Source organism: Gouania willdenowi, chromosome 17 (assembly GCF_900634775.1).
Source record: "Gouania willdenowi chromosome 17, fGouWil2.1, whole genome shotgun sequence".
Classification (NCBI taxonomy): Eukaryota; Metazoa; Chordata; class Actinopteri; order Blenniiformes; family Gobiesocidae; genus Gouania; species Gouania willdenowi.
Genome location: NC_041060.1, coordinates 14,985,952 through 15,003,426, shown reverse-complemented (window position 1 = coordinate 15,003,426; position 17,475 = coordinate 14,985,952). Strand labels below are relative to the sequence as shown.

General features: G+C 36.4%; 1 protein-coding gene across 1 annotated transcript in view; it reads right to left on the bottom strand.

Moving 5' to 3' along the window:
• The window catches only part of st6galnac3 (ST6 (alpha-N-acetyl-neuraminyl-2,3-beta-galactosyl-1,3)-N-acetylgalactosaminide alpha-2,6-sialyltransferase 3), a 78,896-nt gene that overhangs the window by 5,676 nt on the left and 55,745 nt on the right, over positions 1 to 17,475 (bottom strand). The window contains exon 4 of the mRNA XM_028472825.1: positions 4,554 to 4,661. Coding sequence (XP_028328626.1) covers positions 4,554 to 4,661 — 108 coding nt within the window. The remainder of the gene's footprint in view (positions 1 to 4,553; positions 4,662 to 17,475) is intronic.

The following is a 17,475-nucleotide window of genomic DNA, read 5'->3' as shown; positions in this document are numbered from 1 at the left end:
TATAAAATAAAACACAGATAATGTTCAAAGCAAAAATAAATACTCTTCCCAACCGTTACTGAGTAAATTATTATGCTTTAAAATGATCAACAGACATTGTGAAACTAGATTTGGTCTCTTCCTTTTTAAGTTTACACAGGAAATTTTCTTACTGTATGCAAGGGAACCGTGACAAAATACCAAAAATAAACATGAGCTACTTTTTACTTGTACTTGAGTATTTTATGTATGACTTACTTGTACTTGTACTTGAGTACAGTTTCAATCAAGTAACAGTACTTGTACTTGAGTAGGATATATCAGTACTCTTTACACCTCTGATTGTAAAGGTACAGTCAGACTACAGACAAATGCAGCTCAAGTCCATTTTTTTTTTGCTTATATGTGACCTGTATCTGATCTGTTTTTCCTAAAAATCTGAATTGTACATTGAGGTCTTCTGTCTGAACATAGCCTAAGTGAAGTCCATTTACCATTACTGAATATGTTTACTATAGACCCAATGGGTAATTAACTAAACTGTAAGCACCTGTGAAATTGAGAGACGTGAAAATAATTAACTGAATAAATGACACACACAAGCACACACACACATACACACTGGTCTTTGTACAATTAATGACTCCATTTGGTTGGCTTTTGTTCATTCATCATTAGGCAGTTTAAACAACCAGCTCATTTGAGAGCATTATTGCTTTAAAAGGAAAAGCACTGAATAGAAAAGAAGAGCATCGCACTGTTGAAGCAATGCCACGGGCCGGCTTGCCTCAAGCTCTCACACTGCGCATGCGTGAACCGTAGGACCGCTGTAAAATTTAGGAGCGTCCCGATCCAATATTAATATCGGATATCTGTCCGATATCGGCCAGAAAACAAATATCGGCTTTTATCGGAGTGCATCTAAAATCTCTGATATATATTATATTTATTCAATTGTAGAGTACTGTAGATATTATGGTGAAGGTTAAAATGTATGTAACCAATTGGTTAAAAATAAATGGGCCTTTTCTAACATTCCACACTCCAAGATAAGTAATAAAAGTATGTATGATTCATGCCGATATCACATTGGATCGATATCGGTATTGGCCAATACTCAAGGCTATCGGAAGTGAAAAAGTTGTATAGGGACATCCCTAGTAAAATTTACACATTTGTCCAGCCAGCTCATGGTCCATCACATTGTCGGCTTTTCTTTTTCAAAGATCTTTCTGCTGAGATTTGCTCGTGTCTCTCTACTTTCGTGTTCTTTTTCTTCTGTTTTAATGGCAACAGTTCTTCTTCTTCTTCTTCTTCTACTTCTAATTTGTACGTTGCATTTCCGTAAACAAGATTCTGACGTGTTGTGTATGGACGTCAGTGATGTGCAGTCAGGGTAGGCAAGGTAGGCAGTATTTTGATTATTTGTTTTAATTATAATATAATTACAAATTATTTATTTTTCAATTTCCGATGGCCTACACTACATTTTGTGCTTTTCATAGCCCAAATAACTAAACGTCGCTATTTCCTGACGCTGCACAGTCTCACTTCACTCTATGGCAGGAGGAGGCCACACCCCCTCCCAAAAGTACATTGCTGCTCTACCTCTGGCCCCATAGCGTGTTTGTATGTGTTTGCGCAGTCAGTTCCCCAAAATGAAAACCATTTACACAAAAAGGCAGCTCTCTACGCTGCCTTTGGACGTAACCGTGCTATGCTAAATGCTATACGTACGTTCACAGTGCATTAGTGAATTGATATCACGTGGCTGCTGCTGCTACGTTCTCTAGCTAGTGGGCGGGATTAAAACACTACAGGTAGGATGACAGCGCCAGAGATGACTTTTTTTTGAGGAAAAACGACAGCTTTTAAAAGGTGGGAGACCAACACCTGAGCTACCAGAGCTTCAGAAAATTGTTCGTATTTTTCGCAGTGAAAGGAAGGATTGGTTTTGTTGATGCTCCTCACTGAGGCTGTTCCAAGTTGTTGTTGTCACTTTCTCCTTGTTTCTGTGTTTCCAACACAAACAATGGATGTGCTGCCGTGTCATGAGATATATCTTGTTGGGAGAGTATGGAGGTTGAATAATTGTTTATGTTTCTTTAATGGTGTTTTACGATGTTGATTTTGTTAGATGCTAAATGCTTGTTCATGTGGATCTTGTTGGATTTTTCTTTCTTATTATGAATCTTATATTTTGATAAGCGCATTGAGATGATTTTGTTGTAAATTGCCCTATACAAATAAAGTTGATTTGAACTGGATTGAATTAACACTTGCCAGCAGAAACATATGAAATTGTCATTCGTGTTGACATCGGTGGTCTCGATTTGCCACGCCATGCCTACCCAACCCTAGTGCTCATGGCACGTCACTGATGGACGTACAGTGTGAGCAGTCAGATCGTGTCAGTGTGAGAACATGAATCGTGAGCAGCGCACATTCAGACTCTGAATTCTGAGCTGAACGATTGAAAAAAAATCGCACAGTGTATCCCAGCCTTAAGATAGGAGCACCACAGTTTTACTATCTGTTTACCAGCCTGTAGGCACGCCATCCCTACGTCTACTTCAGGGGCATCAAACTCAGTTTAGTTCAAGGGCCAAATACGGAGCAGTTTGAACTCAAGTGGGCCGCAAATTTTAGGCAGGAAAACAATCAATTTAAACATAATTCTGCCCTATAAATATACGTGAAGTAAAGGAAGTTACAGACAATATCCAATGTTCAAATTGTCTTGAGTTTGTCACTAATATTTTATTCGATTTGGAAAAAAATTTGTCGAATCATTTTAATAAGAATGCAGGATTTTGGAAAAGATGATGGTTTCTTTTTCAACAGTTTGCGATTAAATATGACTGCTATCATGTGATGAAAGCGTGGGACAACTGTGCGTTGACAGTTGACCATGAAAATATACAAAATGAGAAAAAAATATGGTAAATAGCACCAAAAAAATAAGTTAAATTTTACCCAAAAATCACAACAAAAACAAAGAATTACACGAGAAACACCCGACGACATCAAAATACAAAAAAAATGAAGAAAAATATACTACATTAACAAAAACAAACAATAAAAATACACAAAACGATAAACCAAATAATGACGCAAAATATGATAATAAAAACTATAAAAATGTACATAATTCAGACAAAAACACAAAAAACAACAACTAAAACACATGAAATGAGAAAAACACAAACTGAAAATAAAAACAGAAAAAATGACAACAAAAATGCACAACATTATGATAAAAACACACTAAACAACAACAAAAACATAAAAGAAAAAAATTTACATAATTCAGACAAAAACACACCAAACAACAACTAAAACATAAAATGAGAAAAACACACACAATTACAATAAAAACGCACAAAATCACAATAAAAACACACAAAAACAACAACAAAAAACATAAAACGAGAAAAAAACATAAAATCACAAAATTCCCTGGCAAATATTGTGGAAGGGCTGATCTATCTACAACTGAATTACTTGGTATTTTTACACAACGATTCATGTTTTCTATAATTTCGACTTTATCCTGTGGGCCAAATTTGATGCTCGAAAGGGCCAGATTTTGACACAAATGACACATTTGACACGTGTTCTACTTGTCAAATGTGACAAGTAGAACGGCTAAAGTTTTTCACATTAGCCATGGCAAATACTTTTTTAGTTTAGTCTTCTCTGCTGCACTTGTTGAAACTGTCATTACTGCAACTCTGCTAAGCTCCATCTCTTTCAAAGACAGTTTGAATATCACTGCACTGACAAAACTCTTCTTCTTTGGCGTATTAAGAGCATCGACATGCAGAAATTTCTTTTCTGCAAACTGTAATTCTTGATGGATCATCTCCGTAAAATTCAATACTCGCCTGTCTCCTGCAGGACGAGGGGAAATAAAGAAAAAAGAGTGGGGAAGATAAAAGCCCTGTTTAAATGCCTTGCTGAATCATAAAATCCCCTGTGCTGGTTGAATAACCAGTCATCTGCTGTGAATCTAGAGCTATTTATACGTTCAGGTCCCAGCTGAGCAGCATGAGTGCACGGAGAGGATAAAAGTCACAATTTGTACTGTGCATTATTAAAAGGGGGTTGATTTGGGGCGTAGAACTTAGAGCTGCATGGGAAGGTCAGCTCATCAAAGTTGAGATTATTAATTACAGCTAAAGATGCAGATCCTTATTTTCACTCTGCATTTAATACAATCACTCACTTTGGATTCAGAGAGACCATAAAGCATTTTTATATGAATAATTGTTGAAGTAAAGGAGGAAACGCAAGGTACAGCCAATCCAACGAAGGCAACAGATAGTTAGCAGCCTGCTGGCTCTTCCACACCGCAGGATGCAATGAGATTCATTGTGCAGAGCGGCCAATATGGATTCCAGCATAGAAATGCATCCATTAAATTCAAATAACGGCATTGGAAATGTAACAAGGATTCTGACAGTGATGGAAACTTTGATTGGTTGCCAATGAAGAGATGGTGAATGCAGATTTCAAAGTTTAGAAGCAAGGAGAGCAATTTCCAGTAGAGACGAGCTGTGTTGGTGTCTTACTTGCAGTAGGTGTCGTTTATCATGCCGTAGACGTGGATCTCTTTGCACATGTCCATAGCGAGGATAAGCGTGAACCAGCCAGTGCTGAGGTAAGAGCCCGACTTGATCCTGGAAACACACAAAAATAGAATTATTATGTGACAAACACCCATAAAGGAATAAAAATGGAAAAACTTTGGATTTTTTTTTCTGAGATAAGGCAATCACAAGACCTTAAAATGAATGAATGAATATTATTACCATGTGGTTACTGCACACCTCAGACCTGCTGCTCTTTGTTTGCTTGTGATGCTTCCGAACATTTGCAACACATTTAAGTTACAACTCAAGTCTTGGCCCAGACTTCAATTTGGAAGAAAACGCAGGTCCAGAGAAGAATGAACAGAATCATGGTCACTTTTAACATCCATACCACTTTGATGGAACACAGACCATGTCGAGTAAAGCTTTAATAAGCCTTTATAGTGGTAACATCTCAAAGGGTTTTAAAGGAGTGCAGTGCACCACAAAAAAGGGGGCGTCACTCACACCTCCCAAAAGAACCAACGCTGAGTAATAGTAAAAAACACAACCTAACAGGACACATGGGATAATGCAAACCATAACATACTGGGATAGCATGGAGGTTCACAGCTGACATCAATATAGTTACAAAAATTGATGTTTTTTTCACCAAATTATTTTAGTTTTATCTATTGTTGTATATGTTCAAAACAATGAGATCTAATCAAATTTTGATTTGAAGAAACAAAAATCACATAAAATACAATAACAACAATATATTATCAATAATAATAATAATAATTAAAAACAATACTAATAACAAAACAGAAAAAAATTAGTCTGATAAACAAAACAAAAAATTGTCCGAAAAACAGAGAAAAATAGCATGAAAAACAAACCTACAAAAATAATTATTCAGATTTTTTTTTTTTCTCCCATGGAATGCTTCTGTTAATATTAACTAATTTTTATTGAAAAGTATCTTTCAAGCACATGATTCATGAACACACCATATAATAAACAGAAACGTATGGAAACAACAAACCCCTTTACAAATACATAAGACTTAGAACGTATTTACGTATTTATAGAATCTATTTAATATAAGAAATAAACATAAATAGTCCACGTACTGCGACAATCTGTTGCACTCTGCCATGACGTTGTCCATTGAAACTAGAAACGTCTCTATAAAAGATGATCATATAAAGAAAGTGGTCCAAAAATAATCATAATGGATTGATGGTCCTTGGTGATTAAAGTTACATTTAATTGTTCTTGGTCAGTTCAACAATAATAATAACAACAACAACAACCGCCACCACAACAACAACAAATTGGCTGTAAAGTTTTTGAATTTTTACACCTAAGAATGGAGAAACATTTTTGTTCAAATTTACAGTCTTCATGTATTAAATACTTTAGGAAATTGTTGCAAATTTCAGCACTTCGGACAGCAGCCGCTGCTAACTACAAATGTTCAAACCATGATTCTGACTCAAAACAACGACAACAGCTGGTTTTTATTCCAATCAAATTATGTATTTTGGCTGCTTTAAATTCTGCAAGCCTTTATAGGATAAGACGGTTTTGTTTGTTCGGACTGAATATATGAGAAAAGGTGTGATCAAACAGAACCACTTTACTGTGTTCCCTCTCCTTTACAAAGTACAGGTATCTAAAAGTTGTTTACACAGCATGAATTAATGAATATTTGAGGTTTAGGGCCTTCAAAAGAGAAATCCATGAGATCCGAACAGCAGCAGAATCCTTATTCAGCCGAGATGAACTCAGCTGGGTGCTAAGTCCATAGTTCAGATATCCTGAATAATTAACTAAACCAGAAGAAAAGTTTCAAGCATATGGAGTTCAAAAGTTTAAGTTTTCACATTATGAGGTTGTAAAAATCTGTTCCTGTTATTCAATCAATGAAAAAGCGCAAAATAGGCATTTAATTTTAATGAATGCATGTGAATGGCTTATCTAATGGAGTAAATAATTTGCTGTAAATCTCAACACACATGATAACCAGAGGTTAATTTGCCTAACGGTTTAATCACTGTTACATTACTGAGGCAGCCCTCCACCTTCTCATTATGCACAGCTACAGTATGTCTCGCCAACCGTTCAACGGTGCCAGTTTTTGAATTCCACACGATAACACTCAGTTATCGACTGTGACGCAATTTACACAATGAGAGATGGCGGAGACGGACGAGCCAAAGACGTCTGTGTTCAGACGACTGCAAAGAAAAAAGCAAAAGGTTTACCAAAGGAAAACTGCACAAATTCTGATCTTTCCTTGTAAGGGCACGGTCTAATTTCTAACATCTCATGTGGAAGGTTCTGAATCACATTTACTCTTTTAACAGACACACCCAGCGCACTATATTTTTGAAATTTGTTTTATGATCTACACTCCCTCCATGCTTTGAAATGATTAAAATTGAGCTTTAATGTGAATAAAGCACCAAATTACACATTAAATCCTTTAAAACCTAATAAAAAAACCATTATGCCACACTCTTGAGGCCATCAAATTGGAAGAAGGGACATCATTTCAAACAATAATTGCTAGAAAATTAAATCACACCAAACGCTCCGGGATTACATTGCTATTTATATAGAAAAATTGCTGTCAAGACACGATTTTCATTGCAATCTCAGAAAGTAAACAAACAAAGATTGTTCTCTCCCTTGCAGTATACTTCAAAATAAATGGACCTCACTTATATAGCGCTTTACACCACATATAGTCTCAAAAATGCTTTACTACTTACAATCTCCCATTCATACTGGCAGTGAATGAGCTGCCATGCAAGGCGACTTGTCCTCTATTGAAAACTACTAGTGTTTTAATGTCTTGCTCACACACATTGAGGACAGGCAATAGCCTGGGATTGAACCGCCAACCCTCTGGTTCAAAGGTAATATGCTCTACTACTGAGCCACAAGTAGTGCTGTTCATTGATTCTTGTCCAACTTCTTTTTAAGTCAAGGTATTTCAATATGCCATATATTGTGTTGTAAAAATGTAAGAGTGACTGCCCTCTAGGGGTTGAAACACAGATATTACAATTTTGCTATTGGCTGACATGGAGGCTGATGACATTTTGGAGGCAGCTTTTGTCACGAACCACTACTATTAGCCCCGCCCCCTCCTATAAAAACTAGGACCTGGTGTCTCTGCAATCTGTGGTGAGTAGGTTGGATTGAAGGAATTCTATGTGTTCAAAATGGGAGAACTTGTAGATTGTGATGTGAGGTTGTAGCATGTGATGAGAGCTCGTAGAATGTGAAAATACACACACGTGAAATACAGTTCATGTCACAAATGATGGGAAAACAATGTGTAGACTGATATTTACACAAATAAAATTGGCCGTGGCTACGGGTACGTTTAACGTATCCGTAGACTGCCACTCTATGGATACGCAGCCATTGGCCAGTTTATAGGTGCACCACGTGACTTTAAGTTCCGTGTAGCTCATATTTATTTTTAGCTACCCCGCTAACCCTTTTATTTTTGCCCTAACCCTAACTCTAACTGTAACTCTATCCCTATCCCTAACCCCAACCCTAACCCTAACCGTAACTCTATCCCTAACCTTAACCCTAACCGTAACTCTATCCCTAACCTTAACCCTAACACTAACCCTAAACCTAACCTTAACCCTAACACTAACCCTAACCCTAAAATGTTTATTTTTGTCGGATATGTATTTTTAAAGGTGTCATTTGTCGTAAATATGTTAAAATGAAAAAAAAATTGTCAAACGTGGGATTCGAATGCACATTAGCGAAACCCACAAAAGCAGGGAGCGCAGCACCTTGGACCACTAGACTATCCTGAAAACTTGGCTATCATCTGGGGGGCTAAGGCTACATTTAACGCAAACTTGTAATCCAACGTTTATTAAATGCTTCATTTACAACCACAACTCTCCGGTTACAACTTCTCAAATCTGCCGCTACAGAAACACAAACGTGAATCTGCGCTGCTTGAGTTTTGCAACACATTTTGCGAGATGTCTGTAGCAAAACTGATTTGTGCTCGTAGAAATGCCCCCCTCCCAGATTGCTTCTTGCCTTGTTCACATTGACATTGTAAGCATCTGTACCAAAAATGGAGTCAATCGCTGCACATTTAGGGGTGGCATCACTTTTTCACAGTGTTGAAGTTTTCTCTATTTTCAGGAATCGAGTTTGAACTTGTCAAATGTTCTTACTCGTTTTGTATAAATACAGGAAGAAAGTATTAATGACCATACTGAACTTTATCTCATCAAAGTTTCTGATATCTGTGAAAGTTATGCATTCTTTGGTTGAGAAATACAAACTGTGAAAAAGTGTGCCACCCTTTACGGATGTTACATTTGACCAATTTTTGGTACAAATGTCCAAAATGTCAATAGGAATAAGGCAAAATGTGATCTGGCATAATTTGGAAAACTTTTTTTTCAACCATTATATTGTGAACTACCCTAATGGACATGGTTTAAAAATGTACACAATCAGTAACAAAACAATTTAATTACTGATTTTCTAATGGCTAACAGCTAATTATAGCAAATGCACAAATCTACTTACTTTGTCCTGCGTTGTTAAAAAACAGACTCGGTAAGAAGATTGGTTACGACAATCTAAAAAGGTACATTTGCTTTGAGACTTTTGACTTTACAAGGTGATTTACTGCAAGTATAGACAGATTCGCAAACATTATATTACAATGTTATCTTACCTGGCCAGGCAAGGCAAATCAAAGCAACAACTCAACTTAAGAGTTTTTCATCATTGAAAAAGGTTTGTCTGAGTCTCTCAGGGCCGAGTACAGTTTAGCTTTAGTGTTTCAGTAGTTCAACAAACACCCGCTCACACACAATAAGACACATTGGGGTTGTGGGAAGGTGAAATTACAAAAAAGGCAATTTGTAGTAATGAAAGACTGGAGGAGCACAGAGGGGAAATGGCGCATTATCAGGGATACACAGCTCGGCTGCACTCAGCCGTCAGAGCTGTCAACACATCACTATTACCCTGCATTATTCATTAGCAATTTGCCACTCTAGCTGCTGACACACACAGACAGTCTCACAAATACACACACAAATGTGCCACATACTGAGAGCTCAATGTCCTGAAGCAAAAAAGGCTTCCTGGGATAAAAAACAAAAAAAAAAAAACCAAAACAAAAAACAAAGGTACGATCTACCGACATGATAAATAACAATTCAAAGCTAACAGTGAAGAGGAATTCAAGGTCTACCCCTGACCGAGTGTTTACCTGTGACCAATTAAATCAGACAACATTGCGGAGAGGATGATGTTGTTTCTGTGGACAATTTAAAAGGCAGATAAAGTGTAGTGTGCAGTTGCTTTGTCAGGTTTCAAATAACATCCATTGTTTTGTTAAAGCAAGTCTGAGGTGAATTTGAGCTTGGACCTTTCTGCCTGTTTTTTTCGGTCCCTGCTGTGAGAGCTTCCTTGACAAATGAAACATTGTGTTTAGTTTGGGCGCACATTAACCAAAAGCTCTTCCAAGTTAACACAAACTAAATAAGAAGAGATAAGGACTGAGTAGGCCTTTGATCAACAAACCTCAAACCTAATTAACCTGAAGATGGAAGAAGCGCCTGGCCAGTTGTAAACGTTTGGAGCAATTGTATCTTTGGAAAGACAATATTAGGAGAAAAGAGTTTCATAAATGCCCAGGAATAAAAAAAAGGAAACAGGAAATGTCGCATACTGTACGCTTATAACCTTTTATGTAGATATGCATATGAAGTAGGGGTGTGTGTTGCCTGCCATCTGGCAATACGATCCGTATCCCGATACATAGGTCACGATACGATACGATATATCCCAATATTAAAGTATAAGGTAATTATTGTGATTTTCTTTTTATATATGACTTAAAAATAAAAACTAATCTATAAAGGTGTACACCTTCATGAGAACATTATGTATGAAATATATTTTATTGCCATATTTTACACTCAAAACACTTCAACACAATTATAAAAAAAATTATTACGATTAGTTTTTTTTTTTTTTATTAAAAGGGTTAGGGTTAGGGTTTTCAACACCCCTAATATGAATATCAGTACTCAGGGGTGGACTGGCCATCTGGCATACCCGGCATCGTCCCGGTGGGCCGGTCTGGTCCGATAGTTTTCTTTTTTTCTTTGACAAGCAAGTGAATACAGACATGGTAACAGGTGGCCAAAAATTGTCCAAACGTGGCAAAAACATGGCAAGAAACCCAAATAGGAACCAGGTGGTATGTGGCTTTAATGAGCAAAATCTGGCTTATTATAGTGAAAAAAGGGCAAAAATGTGGAACAAAATTAGCAGTGGTAATTTATTGGGCAAAAGTTAACTAATTGGGATGAAATATTATTCTTTTTCAAATTGACACATCACACACAATAAATATCAAACAACTGTTTTTTATACTTAAACTTTCAAATAAAAATATCTGAGGTGGGGCATCTTGTCACGTTGTGCACTAATTCTGGCTACTCTGTATTTTGTAAAACTCTCAAACATGATCAAAAACTAATTCTAGAAAGAGAATGCATCTGGGGTCACCGCACATTTGTGACATCAATATGGGGTCACAACCCGAAGAAGGTTGGGAATCTCTGACCTAACCTTTAACCTTCTTTCAGTAACACAACCACCAGAGCTAATCCATGTTGCACTTCGCCACAATGACAAGTAAAAAAAAGGACAACATGACAGTAGTGAGACAGGGTCACTAACCTCTAGTCCTCTAAGTGCTCTTTATAGCACACAGTCCTATTGGTTAAAAAAACTACAACTGAAAACTGATTTGTTTTATTTTTCTAGTTTAAAATAGATGACTTTAGATCTATATCATGTCTAAAATGAAATGTATTCTACACATTGTGTAGGCTATAAATGCTGTGCATTTGCATGGTTGACGTTTAGAGCAGGAAAAGAGCAGTGCCATTGGTTCTTTCAGGCTCATCAACTGGTGCTCCTCATAGACCGACCCACAAACCCTCCTTCACATTCACCAACTTCCCTCAGAGACATTTTAACCAGAGAACTTCATTGCCTTAGTCACTTTCCTTTTAGAGAAGAGGGAAGGCATTATATCACCCATCTATTGCTCTCTTAATACCGCACCTCGAGCAAAGCCTTGAAATGGTGGTATATTGTCTAAAGTTTCAATAGACCCTTAAGACTACTTCACACACACACTCCATATAATAACTTTTTCATTACTTCTGCTGCATTTAAGAGCAAACATCACTCTGAGCTACTTCTGCTCTTCTCATTCACATCCACTGTTAATTGTGGTTGAATGCTGCAGGTTGTCATCAAATGATCAAAGCACACAACAACGGATTATGAGACAAGTTTCTCTATGTGAATGTGGACAAGTACTAAGTTTAGCAACAACATAAATCCCATGGATATATCTTGTGTATCTGAATCAGCTGAAAAGCCCCTGGGACAAAACAGCGCTTTTTGCCAAATTAGTTTTAATGTCATGCAGTCCAAAGAGCACAGTGTTTTGTTTTTAATGTTATGAATGAACAACACAGCTGGAGGCTTATTGAGACATTTCTTCATGCTGCTATAGGAAAGAGTGTGAACCATCGCAGGAGACAATATTTTTGTCTTTAATTATATTTTGTATACTATCATGTGGTTTCTCTAATTTTTCTAGGGTTGTCAAAAGTATCAATATTCAAAAATGATCAATATTAACATGTATCGGGATATAAAACTCATTTTCAAAAGTATTGATACTACCAAACCCCCACCCTCTCGTCACACACAGCAAAAGTGTACCGCACACACCTGCCCTATACCTAATATTTAGATGTCGTGCAAAGCACTGCCTCAAAATAATCTGATATTTGTGGTTTATTCATTTTTTCCACTACCTCAGATTATCTGAAACTTGTTTTCATAGTTGAAGTTTCTTTTTTCACAACTCTATTATTTAACCTGTGGTTGTGGTAATTGTTTCATGTTGTAATAAACTGTATTTTTTTTATTTTTCTTATTAATAAAACAACATTTTGGGGTCATTTTTTTTATTTATATACCTGTGGTATCGAAAATGGTATGGAGCAGTGTTTCTCAAATCCCTCCTAGGGGTACGCGATTACACAACAGAGAGTACTTAAGAGTAAACAAGTGGAAATTTAGCAAATAAAAGCATGAAAAATATGGGGATTTTAAAATACGTATTTTATTTTTTTTTTGTTTAAAATGATCATCATAATAATCAAGATGAAAAATATCTTCATTAGAACATGAACTGAAAACACAAAGGTCAGTCTTGGTCCCACACCAGGCAGGAGATGACAAGAAATGATTAAAAACTGTAGAAATACATCTATTCTGGGCACACTAAACAGTGTTTCATTACTAATGTTCAAATAATGACTGCAAAAACACGCAAACCTACAACAAAAACACGCAGATGACTGCAAAGGCACATAAAATGACTAAGAAAAAACATAAAATGACTCAAACACACAAAATAAGAACAAAAAAAAACATAAACCATTCTTTGATGTTTCCTGTATTAATGCTCTGATTGGTCATTATTCTAATTTGGTGTTTTTGGTGTCACTTTTGTGTAATTTTTTTGTCCTTTTATGTATTTTTCTTTTGTTTTGTGTTGTTGGAGTCACTTTTGTGTATTACTATCTTATTTTTTGTATCTGTCTACCTCAGAAGACTAAGGCGCTCCAAGGCTAATCGATTGATCTGATTAACAGTTTGTCAACGCAGTTTAAATTATTTAAAATGTGTCAGTCATTCATTCCATCATTACGCTCTATAGTTGTTGTTTTTTTAAAAGGGGGTACTTGTATTCAGAAATAAGAGAATAGGGTAATTGAGCCAAACAAGTTTGAGAACCACTGGTATTGATTAATTGCATTTGCGATATTGTCGCAATATCATAAAACACGATTTTCTAATTGCAAAGGCTGCAATTTTATTTAATTTTTTTCCTTTTTTTTTTCTTTCTTGTCCTGTCGCATACTGTCCTGTTAAGTTCAGAGAGTGTTTAAGAAGTGCAGTCCACATGTTTACGTGATTCATGAAATGTGAAGTTAGTTAGATATGTAGAAGAGCTAAAGCCACAGATTTGTTTTCTTTATTGTTGTAATCTGTGCTTTAAAATGTATATTTTATATTTATTTAAAGTTTAAATAAATCTGAAATTGTTTATTGTGAAACAGATTTGATTTTTTGCTTGTGTTCATTGAAAAACACATGACAAGAGACATTTGAAAAAATAATCGCACGTTAAATCACAATCGCAATATTGAGGAGAAAAATCGCAATTAGATTTTCCAAAATCGTTCAGCCCTAGTATTGTGCCAACCCTACTACATACGGCATCTAATCTGACAAATCATGCTGGTAAATTTGCTGGTTCACATGGAACCACAACGCTTGCAATTCATAAATAAGTAACAACACAGACCTCAAGTCTTTACAAAGCTTAGACAGAGGGTTGTTAAATCATAAATATATAGAAATGTTTAGCTATCCAGCTCGGCAGACGGATGTGTAGAAGACATCTAAAATAAGAAGTATAATATATAACTTTTGGGTGCTACTGACCTTGGTCTGCAAGTCATCCAACTTACTAAGCAATGATGGCAAAGAATGTAATCACCTGAATGCAGCCTTCAGGTCGATACACCAAAGTAGATAAAGCTAAGGGAAAATAAGCCGCATGTCAACATTTTTAGGCAGAGATGTTTTCTCTGTTTTGTTCCCTAAGATGAACGCCATCTTATATAAAAACAGACACAACTGCTGACCTGAAGTTTGCTCGGATGGGAGCTACCACTTTAATTAGCGTTAACAACGTCAGCAAACTAAGGGTCGGGACCTCGTGGTGAATGGTAAAAACAACTCACGGGTCAGACTGCAGCATATCATTTCAGTGTGTGGATTTTTATGTAAAAATTTGTTACAAAAAAGATGTAGAAAACTTATTTTTTTGCAAGAAATATAATTAGGTGAGGAGTTTTCACTATGCACTGTGACTATGTATGGTGGATTCATGTTTAACATTCAGTACTGTAAGCTAAAAAAAAATAGCTATAGAGAAAAATGTAGCTCGTAATACAAAGAGTAATCCTGACGTGCCAAGAACATGATATGCGAATGCTGATTGGATGAAATCTACAAAATGGCAATACCTACATATAAAAGGATACTATGTATGTTTGAAGGCTAAAATAAAAGTTCATATGAATTACTTTAGAAACATTTATTACTGTATTATTCACCTTTAGACCTATCATGATCTAAAGTAAATTCATGTGATGGGTTCTGCTTTAATCTATCATTGCATTCATCAGGGTATTGGTCAATTATAATTGCAATCATGTAATTGATAAATAATTACAATTACTGGGTAATTATAATTGAAAATACATGTTGTAACATAATTAAATTTAGATCATTTATTGTTTTTTTTCCTTTGTCTGCACATGCTGTGAAAGGTCAACACTACAAAAAGTGCAATATTTTTAAAACAGCAATGTATGTTTTGTTATTGCAATTGAATAAATACATTTATTTTATTGCATAATTGTGAGCATCACCATCAAAAAAAAACTATAAAAAATGGAAAAAATGCCAGTTACTGCAATCATAATTGAGTTGTAGTTTAACATGGATAACTGAAGACGTAATTGTAATTGAAAAATGTAATTGATCCCAACCCTGGCATTTATATCTCGTCATGTCATCTATACACACTTTTTTCTTTACAGGTTTGTAGGGGAGACTGGAGCCTATTCCAGCAAACATAAGGCCTAGTTCAGTGGAACGTCCACTGGATTTGACACCATGGTTAGAAGAGTATGTAATGCAATTATTAAAGTGACTTGTTAAATAAAAAATCTCTTTACCTGAAGTCATCATGACAGTGCTATTCATGTTTGGGTAATTTTTCCAATTTGCATAATCGAGACTAGAGCCAACAATGCATGGATGTTTTTCTTTTGCATCAATCATTAGAAGAAAAAACATTTGAATACCAAGGAAACAAACTCAGCGGGGCACGTAGCGTTATCTCATTTGCTGACGTCTCCAATGACTGCTCCATGCAATTAGTATGATCCCGGTCGCTACGTTTGCTGACACTCTGCATGTAAAGAACATCCATCAGCCAAACTGACTCTATTACTCATGGCATTTGTCTTCTGTCACATTTGCAGGCATGCACACAAAACACCCTGTTGACTGGACAGATGGTGTTAAATGGCGAGAGACAACAAGGTTCCAACAGATCTCTGTTTTAGCTTTGCAATTAGCCACTCCAAAAATTCTCTTAAAGCGCAAAAAGTCATTTGATGCTTCAATGCCCACCATCATCATCAACCCAGCAGTTTCCTCTCATTAATTTCTTATCTTAGACTTTTTCAACTGAGAGCCAAAATGCCAGGTTAGCTCCATGTCCCACTGTTTGTCTCTGAGCTGAAGAAAAGCAATGATTTTGTCCTCATAGCTGCTTTTTTTTTTTTTTATATAAATCAGAGTCATTACAGATTAGCTTCACTACTTTTCCTTTCCCCTTTTAAGAATAGATAATTATTAACGCTGTGCTTATTCCTTTAATAGACTTCTGCCAGATGCTATTAACTGTGATGAAAATATCTAAAAAGAGAATTTAAAGGCCAAAAAGGCTGATTTATCAAACTATTGCTAACTTCTATAGCCCAGAGCAGAAAAACATAACTTTTGCACAGCTGGGGAAAAATTGCATATGATGGTTTAAGGCTGAGTCTGATGACTGACCTGTTATCACTCCTATTACTGTGTTAGAGTTTAACACATCATTGCATTGTAGCCAGGTAACTTCATGTAGCCAGAATACATATTATTTATTGCTATTGCAACAATGCACCTCACATAGTTATGACTTATGAACATTTATCAATGTTAGCCTTAAGGTGCGTTCACAGTAAACGCAACTTCAGCGACTATAGTTGCTTAAAGAGGCATTATTATGTTAAATTCACTTTATAATGGCTTTAGAGGGCCAAAGTTGAAAATCTTTCCCTTGCTATTCCACATTTTGTAAAAAGTCAGCTCCAAATGGGCGAGTTGGATTTTTGCTCCCTTATGACTCATAACATGAAAACTCCTCCTCCAGACAATCCTCGCTCCTCCCACCCTACAGAAGAATGTGAGCTCCTCCCTCTCAAACTACCTCACAGGTAAAACAAACATGGCGAAGGCACTGCGGTTCAGTATATAGATAATCCCAAGCGCAGTGAGAGCGCTCACAATCAGTTTCACTTTTAGCAGTCGATACACCGCTTCGTATCGCCTTTGACATGATCTGATGTTTTTGTGAGCCAAGGCGACGCAGCGATAGGACAAAACAAATGACCATCACCTTAAATGGAGAGGTGAGGACGAGAAGAAAGTGACTTTGCTGATTGAAACAGCTGACTCAGATGACAGTTTACTCCGCTGCGATAAACAAACACCCAGAAGCAGCATTTGTCAGACTCACAATCACAATGCATATATATATATATATATGTGCATAAAGGCCCAAAAACGACCTGTTTTTAGAAGCAGTCATGACTTTTCAGAGGGCTCAAACTCTGAAAAACAGGCAAGTTTGGGAAAATAAACCTCATACTATGTTATTGGAGTTCCTAGAATATTTGGAGATGGGTGAAAAAAGCATAATACTGGACCTTTAAATCGTGATGAGTCGCTTGAACATAATCATGCTTTTTGCTCGCTTCATCGCCTCATCTACCACAGTGACATGACGACCGGCGAAGTGAGATAGGGAGAAACTCATTGCCGATTGGATGTCGTGACACAGCGGCACTCGAAGTTGTTTTAAAAGTTCTACATGTTTAACTTTGAGTGACTTTCA